Source organism: Calonectris borealis, chromosome 4, assembly GCF_964195595.1.
Source record: "Calonectris borealis chromosome 4, bCalBor7.hap1.2, whole genome shotgun sequence".
NCBI classification, from domain to species: Eukaryota; Metazoa; Chordata; class Aves; order Procellariiformes; family Procellariidae; genus Calonectris; species Calonectris borealis.
In genome coordinates this window covers 83888517-83907880 of record NC_134315.1, presented here as the reverse complement: position 1 = coordinate 83907880, position 19364 = coordinate 83888517, and the positions used below count along the sequence as shown (strand labels likewise).

The 19364-nt window shown below is 48.2% G+C and overlaps 1 protein-coding gene across 2 annotated transcripts in view; it reads right to left on the bottom strand.

Moving 5' to 3' along the window:
* Nucleotides 1–1807: 1807 nt before the first annotated feature.
* The window catches only part of SLC4A4 (solute carrier family 4 member 4), a 240622-nt gene continuing 223065 nt past the window's right edge, over nucleotides 1808–19364 (bottom strand). For both annotated transcript variants that reach the window (XM_075150407.1, XM_075150406.1), the window contains 6 exons: nucleotides 17395–17463; nucleotides 15579–15752; nucleotides 12902–13063; nucleotides 8745–8841; nucleotides 6743–6822; nucleotides 1808–5499 (listed from right to left, as the gene is read on the bottom strand). In XM_075150407.1, the coding sequence (XP_075006508.1) occupies nucleotides 6779–6822; nucleotides 8745–8841; nucleotides 12902–13063; nucleotides 15579–15752; nucleotides 17395–17463 (546 nt within the window). In that variant the 3' untranslated portion in view covers nucleotides 1808–5499; nucleotides 6743–6778. The remainder of the gene's footprint in view (nucleotides 5500–6742; nucleotides 6823–8744; nucleotides 8842–12901; nucleotides 13064–15578; nucleotides 15753–17394; nucleotides 17464–19364) is intronic.

Genomic DNA, 19364 nt, shown 5'->3' with positions numbered 1-19364 from the left:
GTTACGTGCGGGAAAGCCCACTCCTGCCGCACCTTCCTCCCCGCCGCCTAACCAGGTAAGTGATCGCGCCGAGCCACGCAAGAGGTGCCAGCCGTTACCAAGGATTTCATTTTAGCCATGGGCCCCTTCTCTGAAACAGCTCTCGGGACCCTCCCCACGCATCCACCCCCGAGCCGACCGCCCTGGCCAGCCCAGCCCGGCACGAAGGACGCGTCCCATTTGCTTGGCACCAGAAGCTGCCCACGGTCGCCTGGGGGGCTTCCACCTTTTCGGACGGAGGAGGTACGTGTTGCACCACACCAGCAGAGAAAAAAGAAAATGACGAAATCCCCGAGCCCCCACCCCACCTGGGGAGAACACCACCTTTGCCGGCAGCAGCCTGCCCGGCACCCGGCGAGGGCTCCCGGGGGGCACCGGCGCTGCACCAGGCGAACGCACCCCATGACGGCAAAGCCTCCGCCGCTGTCACTGCTTACGTGAGGACCTCATGGGGGGGGAAAAAACAACCCCAAAATAATCAGTTGCTGTTTAGAAAACAAAACACAACAATTTTCTCATTAAAACCGGTCAACTTCTGCGAAAGCCCGGGCTGGCCGGTACGGCAGCACGGCTGCTCTCAGCTAAGGGAGCGTTGACTCGGCCAGCGACACCCCCCGAGGGATGCCCACCCCCCCTCCGCCAACCACTTGCCTTTTCTCCTCCTCGTTGCAGCGGTACTCTTCTTCGGTTTTTCTTTTCATTTTGATTCTGGCTCTCCTTCCTCCTGCCCTCAGCGCCGCAGCACCAGGCAGATTTGCCTCCTGCATTTTTCTCTCGGCAACCCTCTAAGCCATTTCCAAAGATTTTGAAAGAAGCAGCAAAGTCCCTGTTTCTTTTTTTTTTTAGAAGACCATCCTTCTTGCTCAGCGCAACCCGTCCTGGCCAGCCTGTGCGCTCATCACCCAAAGATCGGGGTGCCCGGCCAACCTCAGGTTGGTCAGCAGAAGTACGCAAGCTGACCAACCCGCGCAATATTTTCTGTGAAAGTCTCTACTGGTGCTTCCTGGCTGGCTTGATGGGGCGCTCGCCTGATGGGAGCGGGAACAGGAGCTGCCCCAGCCCCACCAGCCCCATCTCCCACCCCTGCCCAGGACAAGCCCGTGGCACCTCCACGGTGACCACGATCCCTGGATTTGGAGTGCGAGGAGGTACGTTCCCGTTTCTGGACCCGCTTTCCGCTATCTTGTCTAATCCCAGGTTTGACTCCGGATCCCGCGGCATTGACCCAAAACGGTCTTCAGTGGGGTCGCCGAGGGTCCCTCGCTCCCGCCCCGAGGTCTCGGGGAGCCCCCACCTCCACCCGCGCCTTTCTGACCGCACTCCGCTTTCTTCCCCAGCCTGCTGCCGCTGCGGCCCCAGCAAGGAACGGCTGCGAAAGGACCCACCAAAAAAAACTGGTGTGGGGCTGGGATCTGTACCTGGCTGCCGCCTCCTGGTCCGACCTCGTGTCCGTTGACTTGCGGAGATGGAACTCGGGGCTCTTCACCTTTATCTGTGAACAAGTTATATTTCACTCCCCAAAAAGCTTCACTGTATTATCTCGAGAGTATTTCTGTCGTTAAAACTCACTTTTACAGCCATACATCCTAAACTCCTTTAGGGTTTGTCAAGAGACCTTCCCTACATTTTTTACAGGTATTTGTGGGACCTTTCCTAAGCACCCTCTCCCTCTGGAGAGCTGCCGAGCATCTGCCCTGGGAATGGCGATTACAAGAGTGAATCGGGGATCTCGATTCAATCAAACAAGACTGAGTAGATAATGAGGAAAAACAAACACACAAACTCTCCAATAAATGCATAAAGTTACTTTATTTTCAGTATACATTTAATTTTGAAAAATATAAATGCTAAAATATCTCATCATCTTCATCTTTTGATTCCATAAAAGTCACAATAGAAAGCTTCATAAAACTGTAAAATACTATAATGTTATAAGGAATTTCATGTTTTATATTACTGGAAAAAAAATCATTTTAATATATTGAAATGTTTTCTGCTTTTTTTCCTTTTTGTTCCACCATCTTGATCCACTTCATTTTACAACTAAGTTTTTATTCTTTCCTCCAAAGCAAAGACAGACTTACGAGAATTACAAACAATAATAGAAGTATCTGAAAGTGCGTGTTGATTCAAAAAAAAAAAAACCAAAAAAACCAACACAAAGCTGTATCGGCCGCGACGACAAGGAAGCGTGGGCTACAGAGGCAGACGGCCGCGGCGTTCCCGGGGCCGGGAGAAGGCCGGCTGCAGCCGGGCGGCTGCCAGGGTCCCCTCGCGCGGGGGGAGCTGGTTTGGCTCTGCTCCGGGCAGGGCAGCTCTTGATGGCCACCTCCGCGTTCAGAGGCCTCCGGGTCAGTCTCCGCACCCATGCCCAGAAGCGCTCACCCTGGCTTTTCCCACAAAACACCCAATTCTGACTGAAAAGCAGTTTAAATTCTTTTCAAAGGTCTATGAAGTGCAGGGAAACTTTCCTTGTGACGCCTGCAGCTCTTCTCCCTGCCCGCCGACTCCTGGTGCCGGCACAGCTCTCGGCTGCTCTCTTTGTGTTGGGTTTTGGTTTTTAAAGGAAAAACCAACCAAAGAGACACGCCACCACTGAAGCACTCGTGTCGGGCACCAGGAAAGGAAACGTTTCCAGCTCCTGTCACCAGAGTTGTGTGTTTGTCATGGAAAGCTACAGAAACCTTTGTCCCGTCCCTTCAGCAAGGCTACCCCCTACGCCAGCTCCCTCGGGTTAAAATAAGAAATAAAAATAAAAAAGAGAGAGAAAGATCTAGATCAGCAGTCAATACATTTCAAGTACATTTAACACGGTTCGAAAGCGGAAGACCTCATTTTTGTGGAGACACATCACCAGGTGCCAGCGGACGGGAAGCTGCGCGTGGGGTGCGCGGGCGCAGTGATGAAGAGCGAGAGCTGCTTCATCTTCATCGTCTTTTCCTCAAGCGGAGCCTGCAGGGAGCAGGAAAGCCGCTTCTCTCTATCCATCTGGTTTGATCTTTCCTCTGTCAATTCCTGGGATTCCCACAAATCAAAGGTCTGGGCAAAACACAGCAAGCTCCCGTCTACTTTGTAGGTGACGCCCGAGTGTGTTTCCCCTTTGGGAGCCGGGGACTTGTGTTCACCGAGGGATGGAAACCCTTGGGTGAAGCCGGCACTGCACTTCCAGGTTATCCGTCCTCCGGCTAGCGGGTCCCAGCAGCGGAAGGGATCACAGAGCCGCTCCTTTTCTGGCCGTTTCCGACGTCTCCCCAGCCTTTCCGAAGCGGGTTTGGGCTGGGTTCCCGGGATGCCGATTTGAGAGTCAACACACATTTCATGGAAGCCGAAACTGAGACCCCTCGAGAACGGGCGGGGGACGCACGGACGTGTGTGCACGCGTGTGTGCCGTGCGGGCGCCTCGGCAGCTCCATCGTCCTTCCGCGGCAGCGACCGTTTGCAGCAGATCAAGCTCGAACTGTCACCGTCCCTATCGACTCATCCTTTAACCGAAGCGCTGTAGGGAAAGTAAGGTGCTTCTACAGCACCTGGGAAAGAAAAGAGTAGCCCTCTTCTGCACCTCCCGTTGCCGATATGGCTACTACGAGTGAGTGGATGCTAAAATTTGGCATGCAAGGTCTCAGCACCATCATGAAATTCTGCTTACTTAACCAACACGGACTTTGGTTTCGCAAGGAGAAAAACGGCAGCCACGTGCCTGTCCTCTGCGGCGGGATGTTTCTCCATTGGGGAATCAGCCCTTACAGCTGGGCTTTTTCTTCTTCTTTTTTTTTTTTTCTGTGAAGCTTTTCGTGTGTTTCACCTAGTCCTCATGTTTCATCAAAGACATGTCTTGGGGAAGCCCAATTTCCGAAATGCGTGGTTACACGCACGCACAAGGGCATACACGTACACGCTACCGAGAGAAAAACCGTCTCTCCCAAGGTGATATTTGCTCGCTTGGCGCCCACGCCCAGCCTGCTTGGTACTGATGCATCACCGCGTGCGGAGGGACGGGTCTAGGACCGAGCAGTCAAGATTCAGGGTAAATTCTGTAGATGATGGTAAACGGATGCGGGATGCTAGAGGACGCAGAGGTTTGTGAGCGAACAAGAGCGCCGGGATGAACACCCCAGTCGGCCACCTTCGGCTGCCTTTCTCCTCCACTGCGCCGCCATCGTGCCTGAAGCGCACCCGGGGTCTTCTCATGTATACACGTACACACGCGCGCGCGCACAGCCGAGTTGCAAAAGAAATAATTCGAACAATACCGCGTAGGAAATCAACAACATGAATACAATCAGCATCTGTCCACTGCCGTCGGTAGCCGGTCAGTATTTCACTTACCACCGTTACATTTAAGACTCTTCCTAGATCACAAGAGATTTAAGTTACATCCCATCTCCTTCACAGTAAAGTTAGATTACTTATTAAAAAAAAAAAATTAACATAACCCTAAGTAAAACAGATGCTTCAGAGTAGAAGGTGTTAATCAAACTGATCCAGCCCTATGCCATGTCCTGGAGATTGTGGTGTGGTGTTGTGGGTTTGTTTTTTTTTTTCTTTTTGTAAAAATCACATTATATATGGTACAATACATTTTTTACAGAAAGCCTGGCATCTAGAAATAAGAGGTAGAACTACTCATAACTATATGTTTCCTGCTGCAGGAAAAATTCATTTTTCTTTACAGTAATTAAAAAAAGGTTAAAAAAATTGTCAAAAAAAAGTCATAGGTTAGGCCCCCATAATTTAAACAAAATAATCTAGGAAAATAACACTCTTCAATGTACCTGACGGATTAAGTCCATTAAAGTGTTTCTTAAAAAAAAATTGCATAGGAAAGGGACATTTCAAAACACATGCTACAACGATGGCAATGGTTTCTCTGTGCTGGGAGTGAAGTACCTTTTCCTTTTCCTTCCTGTGTTAACTACAAGTACAGGCTTTAAGAGCAAGTTAGCATTAGCAGCACTTTCCAGCATCTTCGAGCAGTGTAAGCAAGACATCGAATTAGCCCGGAGGTCAGTTTTGTCCTGCCAGACGACAAACAGACAAACACACACGCACGGATTCACAACTTAAGCAGCGCCAGTTCCCCTGACGTCTCCCACAGGTATGACATGACATCCTTAATACTTCTGCCCTCTGCTCGCAAATGAGCGCGATGCGTGCATGTCGAAGCGACGGAGAAGGCAAAACGAGTCTTGGTCAGCGTGGGAAAAGCGGGTGGGGCGGGATCAGAGATCGGGGGGGGCAAGGCGGAGGGGCAGCGCGGGGTGTCTCATCTACCTATGCGGGTGGGGAGCAGAGAGCATTTTAATATTTGGCTAGTGACAAAATAAATTCCATAAAAGATTTAACAGACAGACAAATTACAAAGTAGTTTCTGTTCCCTTGCTCCTCCAGAAGTAACCATTGTCTTCAGGCTCAAGTTCTATTCTAATTTGAGGCACAACTTTTACTGGAGGTCGTGGAGGGCTGCGAAGAAAAGGAAAGACAAGGTAAGCGTGGGGACCACCTCCAGGCTTCTCAGCCATTCCTAACGCGGCCCGCCGTGCTCAGGACTTCTGCTAAATCCAAATCCTGAAAAAACCCGATAATCGACAACTTGCAAGAGAAAGCCAGCATTTTACAAACAAAACAGAGGGGCAACTGGCGTAAACTGGGAAAACTGCAGACCCTGGGACTTACTGGGACACCCAACAGACAGGGTCACATCTGGACATGGAACAAACGCTCGACTCCCAGTACCGGTTCCTTGCATTAGCTCACACAACACAGCGTTCTGAAACTGGCAGATACCAAGCAAATAACCTTGACAGGCACTGGTAATACACAGCTGGTCTTAAGATATGGCCCATACATCACATAAGGTAATTTTACTGAGTTGGTCTAAGCACTGCTCATGTCAGAGGTAAAACCACCGATTTCATGGACTGAGGAGCTCCAAGCATCCAGCACGTCTGCTTCACATCAAGCTGGGGCAACACTCATAAACTGCCTTTGAAATAATCTGGTTATAGCCATCGAGATGGATTTCACACACCCTCTAACACCTGGAAGTGTAGATACTTCTTCGACATTTCAGAGGACTATCGCTGCCAGGGTCTAGATCCGACCCCTGGCGCTGGGAGGTCCACGGTGGCCCCAAGGGGCTGAGCCACGGCTGAGCTCTGAGAAATTGTTACTTAACTCTTCCTTGCTGCAATTCAAGATTATTTTTTACTCTATTTTCCACCACGGACATGGGAAAAAGGATTACTTCCTCTCTGCAACATACTGTTACATGACTGAAGGAAAGCATAACAGCAATTTTCTCTCACTGTCTGTCTCTTTTTTGTTTTTAGAAGGCTAAACAATCCCAATTAATTTAATTTTTCCCCTGTAGATGTGTTTTCTAGATTCCTCCCAGTTGCTCCACACCTTTCTTCTGGTTGAGACCCCAAACCAGGCACCGGTACTGCAGCTGGGGTCTAACCGAGGCCGGTGGAGCCCTCAGGCCTCCCGCGGGCTCTCCGCTCCCCGGCCCGGGCGCCGTAAGGCCGTGTTGGTAATCAACTCGGGATGCTGCAGCCCTATGCCCCTGCAGAGCACTTTCTCAAAGTGCTTTTTAAGAGTTTCCTATGGGGGCAGAACTTTGCCTCGCTGACTTTCGATATACCGAGGGGTAGCCGAGATGCTTTTGAGGAATCACCATAAAGTGCATTTTTTGGGTGCTTACCTTGGCATGGTGTGTGACTGAAGGAAAGGAATTGTATCAGCACGACGTATGGCGTTCAAGGAATGTTGGTGATTTTTCTCCTGTTGGGGAGGGAAGAAATTCTTGTTGGTCATTGCCTGCAGCACTGACGGCTTCTCAAGCCCAGCCTCAGTTTCTCCAATATACTCTCATCTATTTGGCAAAGCTTTTTTGCTGCTGCCTGCCTGCCAGATGAATTTCGCAGCTGGTAAATAAAAATACTCCATTTCTCTCCTCCAAGATAAAAACCCTTGAACTGCCAACACGACCAAAGACTCATTTCCCAAGACTTTCACCACCTTTAAGGTCTTGACACTTACCTTTTACCTACACCTCTTCAGTTACCCTGTGCTCCTGCGAGAAATAGGTGGCTTGTTGCCTGTAATGGCTTTCCTTTCCTCACCCAGCCTGGGGAAGTGTACTCGCTATTAATAATAATCCTATTCTGGCTATTGCTGAAGGAAAGCTAATGTTCGCAGTATTATTAGTAATATGCTTTGAATCGCAGAGCAGTGATATCCAAGGACAATACCGCGGTGTTGCTGGATTCCAGCTACTTTTTCTAGTCCAAGGGCCTGTTTTTGGGTTGGTGTTTTTTTTTGTGTTATTTCTAATTAAAAAACAGCAAATCAATTACTGGATTATAAAAATGTACAAATACGCACATCAACTTCTGCTCGGCTCATGACTGATTTACCCTGTGTTGTCCCAAAGGGCGTTCCAACAAACACGTTTGCAGAAGAATTAACTTTTCCTTAACTATTTCGGCCTTAAAGGTGTTGAAAACAGCACATCTGATCATAACAATATTTAGAACGCAATTTGGTTTTAGAACATCAGGGCATTTTCACAGAAAAATGAGGAGGACCTGTTTGGTTGTCTGAGGCTGATTTCGCTCCTTTTCTTTTCCTTATCAGCAAAATACTGAGAATATCCAAATAGTCGGGGAAACGTCTCTTTCTCTTGGGCTTTGTTTTACAATGCCCATCTCTCAGTGTTCCCGTATCTAAAAAACACAGAGCGGTGCTTACGATTGCCTAAGGTATCTAAGTGCCACCAAAAGGCGAAGGACTTGGGTACCAGCTCTTAAATGACAGCTTTAGGATCTAAAGATCTGTGGGTTTAGGTCCTACTCCTAGAAATCACCAGCCTTGCAGCAGTACTAATTTATTACTATCATTCGTATTTCTCCCCTCCCGTCTCATGACAAAACAGCGTATTTATCTCCAGATGGCACCCATTGCTCACACTATTTTAAAAAGTCAGCGCAAAGGCAAAAAAGCTAAGGTCAGTTGTTATTCCCGATTCCTCGCTTAAAAGACTATAATATGAAAAGTGAAAACGACTGAAAATAAAGATCATAATAATCAATTGTAGATATTAAAGTAAGAAACTAAAAAGAAACAGAATAGCACAAAAGCAAATCACCTAAGAAGGGAAATACATTAATGGTCAACAGATCACTGCCTTGTCACTTTAATGCGCAATGCGGATCAATGACACGCTTAATTACTCTTTTAAGCGCGGATTTTTGCAACTGCTTGGCACCTAAAGAAACAAAAGTAACGGGATAGCGATGCAGTTTAGACATGCTACAAATCCAGAACACTAAGCTCAGAGGAAAAAAATAAATCAAACCATCAGCGGAGTTAACACAAAACAGGAAAGGTCAGAAAAGAGAGGAGGAAAGAGTGAGTGGCCGAGAGACCGGTTAGTAGCTGGATAAAAGCGCTTAAGCTGGAGGCACCAGAAGGAACAACATCAATTTTGTAACGAGCAAAGAAAAAAAGCTCACAAAACCGAAATCTGTCATAAATCAAAGGCCTGGAAATTAAAAACGAAAAAAAAAAAGAACAAGAAAAAGTGCTTCTCAAGTAATAGGAAAAGTTTCGGTTGGTTTTTTTTTTAATCATTCTAAATATATATCTATTTTTGTACTGCAAGTCAGAGTCAAGCAGGCATGCAAGAGGTTAGTTCTACTCACTGTCGGCAGGTTTGCTATCACTTAGGAAAGGTTCCTGCTCCATGATGTCCATTGGGATTTTAATACTTGGGACTTTTTCTGAGTAGGGGCAGTCAGACTGTGAAAGAAACGTGTAAAAGGTCTTAGAATATTTTCACTGCTCTCTCTTATCGTCTCCCACAAATTAAAATTATCCTTCATATAGTTTCTGTAGGAATGAGGAGAAGAAAAGAAGAAAAAATTAAAAAAGCATCGTACAGCTTAGTTGCCTGCTGGTCTCCACCGGTTCCCCACTGCACCCCACTTTCCCTCTTCCTTCACACTGCTGAAGTAAAACAGATTGAAAGAGTAATCTCGTGTAATTGTTATCTTCCCCGTTCCCCACCTCACCAGCTTATAAGACACCATCCAATTCAGCTTGGAGTTGGCTGCAGGAAATACAGATGCAAAATGCATTCGTAGGCAGAAATAGCAGGGCACTGGCTTCTGTGAAAGCTCATCAAAATGCTTTATCCTGCTGTGATGTCTGTAAAACCGCGTTTTAGTTCCCAATTGCTTTAGGAGGACGCGGGCCAGACATGATATGGCAGAGGTTCCTTAAGCTGGACTGTCTCAACTCCCCCTTTTATTTAAGTCCGGTCAAACCCGGACTCAATTACATCTCTATTTACAGTAAAATCATCAAATCCAGGGCCCTTGTAAGGATTCAGCACTCCCATCCAGACAGGAGAAACAGCAAACCGGTCAGAAGAGGCACAAGTGCGGAGAGAAGCCGTACCCGGCATCCCCCGGAGTTCGGGTACCAGCATCATTTATGTCCCGCTGACTTCAGTAAGCCACCTGCTTATCCTTAGTAGAAGGTACTTGGAATTATTTTGCATTTTTAAAATAAAAGTAACTTCTCATAACCAAGGAAGGGCTGATATTGCATAGCTTGGCAAAGGAAGTAAGGTGGTGGTGTTTGCCAGAAACGTTAACACATCTTTGTTCCTGGAGAGTACCAGACACAGCAGCGGGCACAACGCTGGGGTGGAGGCAGGGAGGCCTTCAGGCCAGGGCAGGAAAACGTTACGGAGGCCAGAGAATCCCTCTCCCTGGATTATTATTTTTTTTTAAATTTTTTTTTTAACACAACTGACATTCAGTGCAGTATTTCATACTCCAACAGCAAAATGTTTCCTCAGGAGTATTTTTATGAGGCTGAGGGACAAGTATAGCTCAAATAAAGACGATTCTGCAGAAAAGCACTGAGGCAATGAAGCCATCCCAAAATCCCCATCCGTTTGGGGCCATGCTGTAAGCAGAGCGTAAGAGCTGGGCAACCTCGCCAACAAATCACCGTTTCAGTGCGAACAAATAAATGTACGAGGTCTGTGGAACAGCAACGCTGATGCTCAGGGTCTACTTTAAACTTCACCATCTAAAATGAACAGACAGAGAAAGTATCTGCAGTTGGCAAAATTGCCCCGAAGGGGAGAAGAGACCATTACACGGCACTTCTGACTCTGAAACTAAATATACTAGCCCGAGATTTAAAAAAAAAAATTGTCTGGCCCTTCTTGGATCATGCGTTTTTTGACATAAAATCAGAGAGAAAACCAAGGCTCTTGAGTTTTTCATTAGGCAAATGCAGCAATTAGTTGCACTAATTCATACTTTCGTAAAGACAAGCTGGAGGGAAAAATGGTGAGATTACTGAAAACCTTGTCTTTGCAGCTCCTTCTTCTGCCCCTGATTGCTAGCAACCCCCCAGTGAGAGCTTTAGGTGAGTCCTAACTAGTGCTGAGCGCGGTCTCCACTAATGCCAGGTTTTGCCGCACTCATCCGTCTAACACCACTTGCATTAGCAACGCCCAGCAATTCCCTTTGCTGAACTCTGATCCGTGTATTGCCCGCCAAATCCCCCAGGACTGACTTCGTGGGGGCATATCTCTGGAAGGGAAAGGGTGAAAATAATCAAACTAATAATGCCAAGGGCTTTACGTTCAGGAAGCTGGTAAAAGCAAATGCTGAAAAAAAACCAAGAAGAGTTAAGAACCAACATTTTGCACAAATTCTCTTACGCATGAGATCAATTACTGTACCATGAAAAGCCTGAGAAGAGAGGAGATAGCTTACAACATACCGGAGATACGGGAGCCACGGCTCAGGCTACGACGCTGCTGGATTCAAATCAGTCAAGGGGAGGGGATGGAGTCAAACCTTTGCTGACTATTCGCTAGGTACAGTAGGGCTTTTCTCTCATTTCGGTTTGCACAAAGTTACCTGCTGAAGGAAACCCTCGGCCTCCCAGGAACCGGAGGAATGACGGGAAAGGGGAGCTTGCTGTCTGAAATAAAAGCCAATCTTCCCAGCTGGGATTCAGCTTGATTTGACAAGGGGTGGATCCAGGCTACCTCCTACAGTGCTGCACCTTCACCCAAGAAATGCCTGGTTTTGTCTTCGGCAGTGTACACGCTCTACTTTAGACAGCATATGCTCTTCATAGAAAGGCCTTTGCATATTTTCTCATCGGAACAGCCTGACTTTGTTGCCTCTAACAGAGATCTGCAGCGGTGTTGTATAGCTCTCACATAAAGGGCTCGGGTTCCAACTTGTCCTCCACAGGACTGAGGTTGCCTTTTCTGCCCTCCCAACCTGGAGCAAGATCAGGCATCGGGATGGAATGGGGGAACTCCTGGAGCTGCCATTTTCCTCTTGAAGACACCAGATGTGTTATCTAACCCACAAGGAGGGCCCATTTGGAAGATCTGCTCAGCGCAGAAAGGATGCAGACGATACCCAGCAGAAACCCTCCAAAGACGCAGCGAGGCACAACAACGCCGCAGCACCCGTGACCCTCCGGTTTGGTGGCAGTGGTGCCACCTTCAGGCTTTGCTGCAAGAAGCTCTCCTGGCAGACACACTGACCCAGCAGCTGCCTCTCGGGGAGGTCGCCGTTACCCACTTCCTATCAACTTTGCAGGCCAGGGAGCAAGCGGGCTGCTGCCGCTCTGCCATACCGCACCGGGCAGCCATGCAAACCTGGGGGCTGCAGGCCGGTGACCTGGGCAGGAGTGCTCGAGAAAGGGCCGCTTGCCTTTTCCTGCTGCCTGCCTCCTCCCAGAGTGCGATCCCTTCTGTTTCTCCTGCCGTGTTAAAATGGGATTTTTTTTCCAGCTTCAGGTGATCTTACCTCTGCCTACATCATAGGAAAAGCCCTTCTTCGTGAACCCTGGATGGTTACATGAGCAGAACAAGTGACACTGTCCTTAATACTCTCCAGGTAGGCTAAAATGATTAAAGCCTAGCTCCCTTTTCGCACTGCGAAAGGTATTGCTGAGCGAGGCAGGCAGCTCCCCAAAGGCAGTTCACACTTGCTATACAAAGTGCTATATAACCAGTGTGCTCAGCACTTCGATATACATTTATAGGATTTGAGTTCATGCTAGATCTGGGTAGGAGAATGTTTAAAGGCACGAGGACTACATTTCTTCTTATTATATATACAGTAAAAAATAGAACAGTCTAAGGCACGTGGATCTGGTCTAGTCAGGTCACCGTGCTTAGTAATGACATAAGCAGCTACGTTTCACTATTTTAGGGCATGCAGCAACCTGAGGTAGGACCAAGGAGTATATTGCAGAAGGGCATGGATGCTTTGAATATACTTAGGTCATGAGTATTATCGACAGAAAGCAGTCTTTCCTGCAATATGACAAGTCACATCTTTTTGTGCTTCTAAAAAGAGTATTTAAAAAATATCAAAAAAGAAAACTAGAACATACTCAGAAGTAACAGAGCTGCTGGCGAAAACCATTCTCCTCCTAAAATGTAAAAGACAATGACGGGGGAGAAAGGCGGAGGAGGGAAAGATGAACAAAGCAGGGTGATGAAAGGCATTCTAGTAAAGGGCGTGACATCTCAGCAGGTATCTAGTGCTCTTGTGGGAAAGTGTCATTTCATTCCTGGCAATGCAAATACCACCTACCACAGGCTGGTGACGTCTGGAAAAGGGAAGGCTATGTAGAAAAGAAGTTTTATTTGGGGCCGATTTGCTGCAGCCACAAAAAACTGAGCTGGTCGGCTTCAAAAGAGGCTGGGAAATCCCCAGCCCCAGAGGTGGGGAGGGGCAGGGACCGTCCCCCGGGATTAGCTAGCTAGAAATGAGTAATTTGACAAGAGCCGAAAGCTCCTTACATCATCGTTGTCACTGTCCATACTGCCCTTCTTCTTTTTCTTCTTCTTCTCGTCCTCTTTCTTTTTCTTGTCCTTTTCTGGAATGACGTCGTCAAGAAAGCTTAAGTCATGCTGGGAGAAGAGGTAGTCCATGGCTTTTCTGACTGCTACAAGCGCCAGGATCTGAAAAGGCAGAGAGGGACTTCTCAGTCACATTTTACTTTAATTGGGAACGCTCTGTACATTCCTCTTGATGCTGCTTCTTAATCCCACACACTTGATTTCTGGTTGTAAATGAACATACAGAGAACAAGGTGAACACCTGTGATATCCCTATCAACTTGAAAGTCTGCTTCACATCAGAATAAACAGGAGCAACGTACAGAAAGAAGTATGTAATCACTTAATACTGTAGAGACAAAGGTCATTTTTAACGTCCGACTGACAGGCATCAGGCAAAATAATAGAGACAAAAAATGAGTATTTTCATTTATTTTTGGATTCAGCCTACATACACAGGTTCACGGGGGCAGCCTGAGTAATGATCTTTACTTCTTTCTCACCAATTCCCCAGCTGTAAGAACTCTTTAGAAATTAGACAAGGGCCGAACTGTGCCCTCAGAGTTTGCAGAATAAAGTTTACTAGGACTGTGACTGCATGCAACTGGAGGAAAAGCTTTTTCTGTGCAAGGCTGCAATCAAAGGCACTGGGAAAAACCGGAAGGGACACGTCTGAAATAGGTGTTTACATCGACGCTGGGCTGAACACCCCCACCAGATGCCTACCAAGATCACATGTACGTTTTACCAAAGGGTACACCGACAGACTGAAAGCTCGACTTGGCTACTAAAAGATATAACCCGTTCCCGACAACTGAAGACTGCCTTTAAGACGAAGAGTTTGTTCCGAGCAATGATGATCAACGGCACAAACAATTCCTAGGAAAGGATCTCAAGCTTTGCCTTGCGTAACTTAAGACGCACTTACAGAAGCGAGAAATTACTCAGGGCGTGGAAAGATGCCATGTAGACGCCCATGATTATCCCATTATGAATTACTTCTGTATTAAAAGTGCTTTTCCTTCAAATAAACAGAGGTTTGGCTATCGGCCGGATCTTCACAAATTGGAATTTTATAGTCTTTTTGTTCATGAGTGCAAAAAATTGAGGTTTTGTCATCAGATCCAGCTACATCTGAGCTGTGACTGTACCTTCACTGAGTTTGCACCATTATAACAAACCTCAGCAGACTTTGGGTTCACTCAGATTCTCTCTATTATGGGCAAAGAGAAAGAGTGTCCAGATCTTAGATTCAGCTTTCAACAGCAGTACAACACAGCCAGGAAAATGCAATGGAACGGCGTGTCAGTGGGAACTGCTGATTTTTAACGCCTTTATATATGAGCATGTGTCCCAGCAAGAACATTTGGAGGATCTTTTTACTTGCATCATCTTTTCTCTTCTCATTTCACCAGCATCAGAGAACAAATGCTTGTCCTTGTTCTGCATTCTGCTTTCCCTCCTTCTCTCCCTTAAATAAGCACTGCAGTTCGTAACTGCACCCACAACTGAAATTTTACATGTCTGTAAACCTGAAACTAGGTGACATTGGGCCCAGATTTCTTAAGGGAGTTTCGTAAAGCTTTGACTTTGCAGCAGTCCGACCCACCTCCAAGCCAGAGAGCAGACTTGGCAGAATCTCTGTGCGTGCAGCTACGGTCCCACCGGATCCACACTCGATCCATTTGGCCCTACGGCCACCTTCCTCCCAGCTGTTCCAGCTGAGCTACAGGTCAGGCACGGAGGTGGAGAAGGATCTGCTCCGTGCTCCCTCATTTAGGATCCATGGTCACAGGTTTCGATGCTTGAGGCAAAGTGTACTTATAAACTCCCCTTAACTTGTTTGGTTTTTATTTGGTGTAAGTGGCTAATTGTGTCTATAGCACTAGTAATAATCTAAATGCACAGATAGCTGTTTCGCTATTCCCCTTCCTTGATGTAGAAATACTGTTTCAGACTGACTGCACAGAGTGTATTTAAGAAACAGTTCTTCTGTGTGATGAACATTTTATCTCTCAGCATCCAAAATAAGTTTTAACTTGACTCTTACATGCATTATTAGAAAGAGGACATGCACCCTACAAATTTACATATCATCCTCCGATGCGAAACACATGAATCAACATTACCGTCTTTTTACTCAGGTTCAAGGAAAAAGACATTCTTTTTTTTGCTCTTGGTAGAGCTAATCCTTTCCCTCTATTTGGCACACCTCTTAGCAGCGAGCCTCATTCTTGGTTTTGTCAATCTGTGCTATTTAAAAGCAAGGGAGACATTTTCTGTCCGGTAATTAGTGTGGACTAAAAAAGGAAAACTATGCACCTCTCATTCGTTCGTGCAGCTCAAGGAGAAAACACGGCAAGTCTAACCTTGGCAGCCTGGAACGGTGAAAACTAACTACACCTTTCTGGAAAAAAATTAACTTTCCAGGCTCATTTTCCACCAGAGGATTTACGTAAAGGCAGCCACGGCAACATTGACCCCGTGCAATCTTACATCAGTGCCGTGAATGGAGGCAGAGCCCCGAGCTAGGGATTTGACAGGGAGAGGTTGGATTTGCCTCTTTATGGGAGGGTGTGAGCGTGCGTGGAAGGCGCAGGCTGCGGAAGGGAGGGATGCGAAGGAGAACGTCACCTACCATGACGGGGAATATGATAGCAGCCACGGTCGACTTAAGGATCCAGAGGAGGGCCAGGCACACCACCTGCAGGAAGGTGAACAGATGGACCCTGCGCAGCGGGACATGGCGCAGGTAGATAAAGTCAGGCTGGTGTTTTAGAGGCATCAAGAGCAGCTTCAGACGATCCATGAACTGGAAAGGAAAAGAAACGGACATTTAAATGAAACCCAGGATACACAAAAAAGAGATACAAAAGCATTATTCCACTATGAAGCGTGACCTTGAATCAACTTGCTTCCCCTCCGTAAAAGAAACCCAGTACAAACCCCAGCACAGCTCCTCTATCCTGGCTCACTTGTGCCTTAACGCAGGGTGGGCTAAACGTGTTAACTCAGTTGTCTCAAGTGAAGGTCCTAGGTCTGCACTCCATTTGGCAACTAATCAGAGACACAGGAGCGAAGCATCTCAAAGCAAGGCTTTGAGGTGCCTTTATTTTAAGGAGCAGGACTCCATGTGCTCTGGTGATCAGTGTGTAAACCAGGGAACCAAGGTGTCGGTGGAAATTGCTCCGCTGCTTTCAAAAGAACCGGCCTGATCTGCCGCAGCTGCGGACACAGGGAATTTTCTCTGGTAGGAAGCACTTCATTACCCAAAAAATGGAGAAAACAAGATGAATGCCCAAACTACGGTCAGCATCAAACTCTGGGTCACTTCTGCCATCCTCCCCTGCCCTGCTCCTGCCAAAGACAGACATTCAGAATTTAAAAAAATGCTTTTTTTTCCAAAAAAATTGGGAGCAGAGGTCAACAGAGGCGAGGGCAGACATCACGTTACCAGAGAACAGCAAGGCGCCTAACCAAAGGCTGAGGAAGATGGGCAGCTTTTCTGGCAGCGTCCCTTGCCCCGTGCTGGACCGGATGGACTTGGAATTAAACCAAAACCGTGATTTCTCATGGAGTGAAAAACATCCTTGATCAGGGGAAAACAAGCTGCCCAGTCCCCTGACCACCTGGGCCGGGAAGCGGGGGAAACCCCCTCCAGGAGAACCAACCCCAGGGCAAACATGACAATCCCCTCGTTGTCCCCGGCCCGAACGCGGGCCTGCTGCCCGCTGCCGAGACCAGATTGCTCTCACAGCAGTGAATGAAAGCCGGGGCCGTTTTAAAGAATACCCAAGGAAATTCTCATGGCGCTCACAGAACAGGCAGTCTTTCCTGTTAGAGCACGACCAAGAATTAAAAAGAAAGGCCACAATTAATAGGGTGCCAGAAAGCAACAAAACCACTTCCAGCTTCCTAGGGCCAATTACAGACACGGCGCTGTGAGAAAGGCGCCTTACGTAATATTTCCTCAACGACAAAGAAAGGGGCTTGGCTTCCCCTCCCCGGCAAACAGCAATGTTCCCACTCGTTAACGTTGCAGAATAACCCCGCCGCCATAAATCACCCTCCCTTGTTTTCCTTCAGCCTGCGACAGACGCCCCGGCAGAGGGCCCGAACCATCCCGGGAGCGAGCCCGGGGCCTCTGCGAGCGTACGCTGAGCTGTGGGGGGGGGGAAGATGGACCCCGGGTCTTCACAAAGCACCCCCCATCGCCTCCAGGGCCCGGACTTGGCTGCCCTCCCGCCGGGCAGATGGCTCCCCTTTGGTCTCAATCTCAGGACAGCCAGCCGGCGGCAGTGTTTGTAAACAGTCGCTACCCTCCCCGGCTTTCTTGGGAAGGAAAAGGAGGCGGTGAAGGAGAAGGGAAAGGCCGGAGGCTTGTGAAAGAAACCCCGCGCTGGTTAACGATTCTGGAGACGGGCCGGCGGGGAGTCGGACTTGGAGGGACTCACCTGCACGCCGTTGAGGGAAGCGACACCCATGTAGAGGAAGACGCCGTAGAGCACAGGCATGGGAATGAACTGCGGGGGGAAGAGCAGGAGAAACCGGGTGAACAACCTCCCCGCACACAACGCACCCTTAACACGCCGGGAGACATAACTCCTCGCCTGTCATCAACTCCGATTGCACCTACGAGCGGCCAACGCAGAGTAATAGAGCGAGCAATCCTTCTGCTGTGTTTTGAGAGCCGCAAGAACGTTTGTGCGGTGACTGGAGGGCTGACGAGCAGGGCAGGGGCCGGACGAGCCCCGGGCTCTCCCGCTTCACTGGGGCTTGGACGTCTCTCCAAGAACCAGAGGGAACCGAGCCAGCCAGTGCCCATCAGTCAGCCATTAAAGAAGAGGCGGGGTAAACGTGTCCCAGTAAGCTTCAAACTGCTTTTCACCTCTTGGTTTCTGGTGAGACTAGAAGCAGAAGGTAGAGAAGACGAAAAGGCAGCATGATCCTGTCGTACGTCCGGCTCAGCAAGCCGTGGAAATCCATCCAGAAAGGCTCTGCTCTTGAGTCCCACCTCAGCGATGACAGTCCTGCCAACCAAACCTCTGACCGCGCCATCTTTCACTCACATTAATCCGTAACTATTCACAAACACAGGACCCTGAGTTACTTTCTTCGCTGCCAGGAGCTGTCCTTTCAAACATCAGTTTCTGCTCCCTCAAGTGCTAAGCGCTGCCCATTCCTCCATCACTGGTCCTGCCATCGGGGACACCTTCCTTCGGAAGCGAAGGCGGCGCGTGGTAACAGCATACACGCTCCCCAGAACGAGTATCTGTCCCTCCGACCTGAAGCACAAAGCTTTCCTCAGCGGCAAAAGCCACCGCGCGGCTGCCAAGAGCGGGAAGAGCTCCTCGGCCCCACAACAGAACTGTGCACAGCCAGCGTGGCGTGACCTGAGTGGGAATATTTGGGCAGGAGCTGAACAATGGCCTTTGTGTGATTTATTTGAGCCCAAGAAGGACGGAAAGAGCTCTGCCGCCGTCGCCGAAGGAAAGCCTTCGTGCAGTGACGGGCGGCTGCCACTGAACGGCAGCCGCAGCACAGCCAAGGCTCCCGCGCCGCCTGTGCCAGCACTGCTGCTGTAGGAACCTCTGCATGAAACTCATTAAAGAAGCAAATAACACGGCAGTTATGCAGTGTTTTAGTGTATTCCCCACCACGTTATTCATCGTTTACTGGGTCAGAAACATAGTCCCATGCACGTATCCCTGGAGGCCTTCATCCCGAACGCACGCACGTCACTCGGGGCACACGAGCACCAAAGTCACCAGGCCATGTGCCATCTGAGACCAAAGCTTCCCTGCCTATATTTTTCCCCTTCCCTCCCCTGAGTCTCAGTCCCTGTCACCTCCTGCAAGCTTCTTGATTGCTAATTCATCCTTCTGTTGGATTTATTGGCTTCCTTGAGTGAGCCGCGTTGATATTTCACATTAAAAGCCAAATGTTTTTTCCGCAGCCTGGGTTCTGTCATCACCGTGCGCCGTCGCGGGGAGGGATGGGGAGCCAGCGTGTGGTTCACATAGCTGCGGGTGTCCAAGGGATTCAAAGCCCTCACTGGATCTGAGGGATTAGACGAGACAAGATAATATCTCCTCCGGCAAGAGTTGGGTAGGAGGCTTTCAGAGTTTAGCTTTCTAGTTCATTTACATTGCTCTCTTTCCCTCCCCTTCTATTTCTTTCTGTTTTTTTTTAAAAAAAAAAAAAAAAAAAGAAAAACGTCCAAATATTATTTCACCATTCCACGATAATTAATCCTGTAAATCATCCCTATGTGAAACTTCAGTACATTACCCTGCAGAGTAGCAAGCGGCGCTTTCATTTTGGAAGACTTTCTTTTGGCAAAGTATTCACTAACTGTGGGGTTGCTGGCTTAGGCACTCCGAGCAAAGCTGCTGCTCGCCAACAGAATTAACATGTATTTATA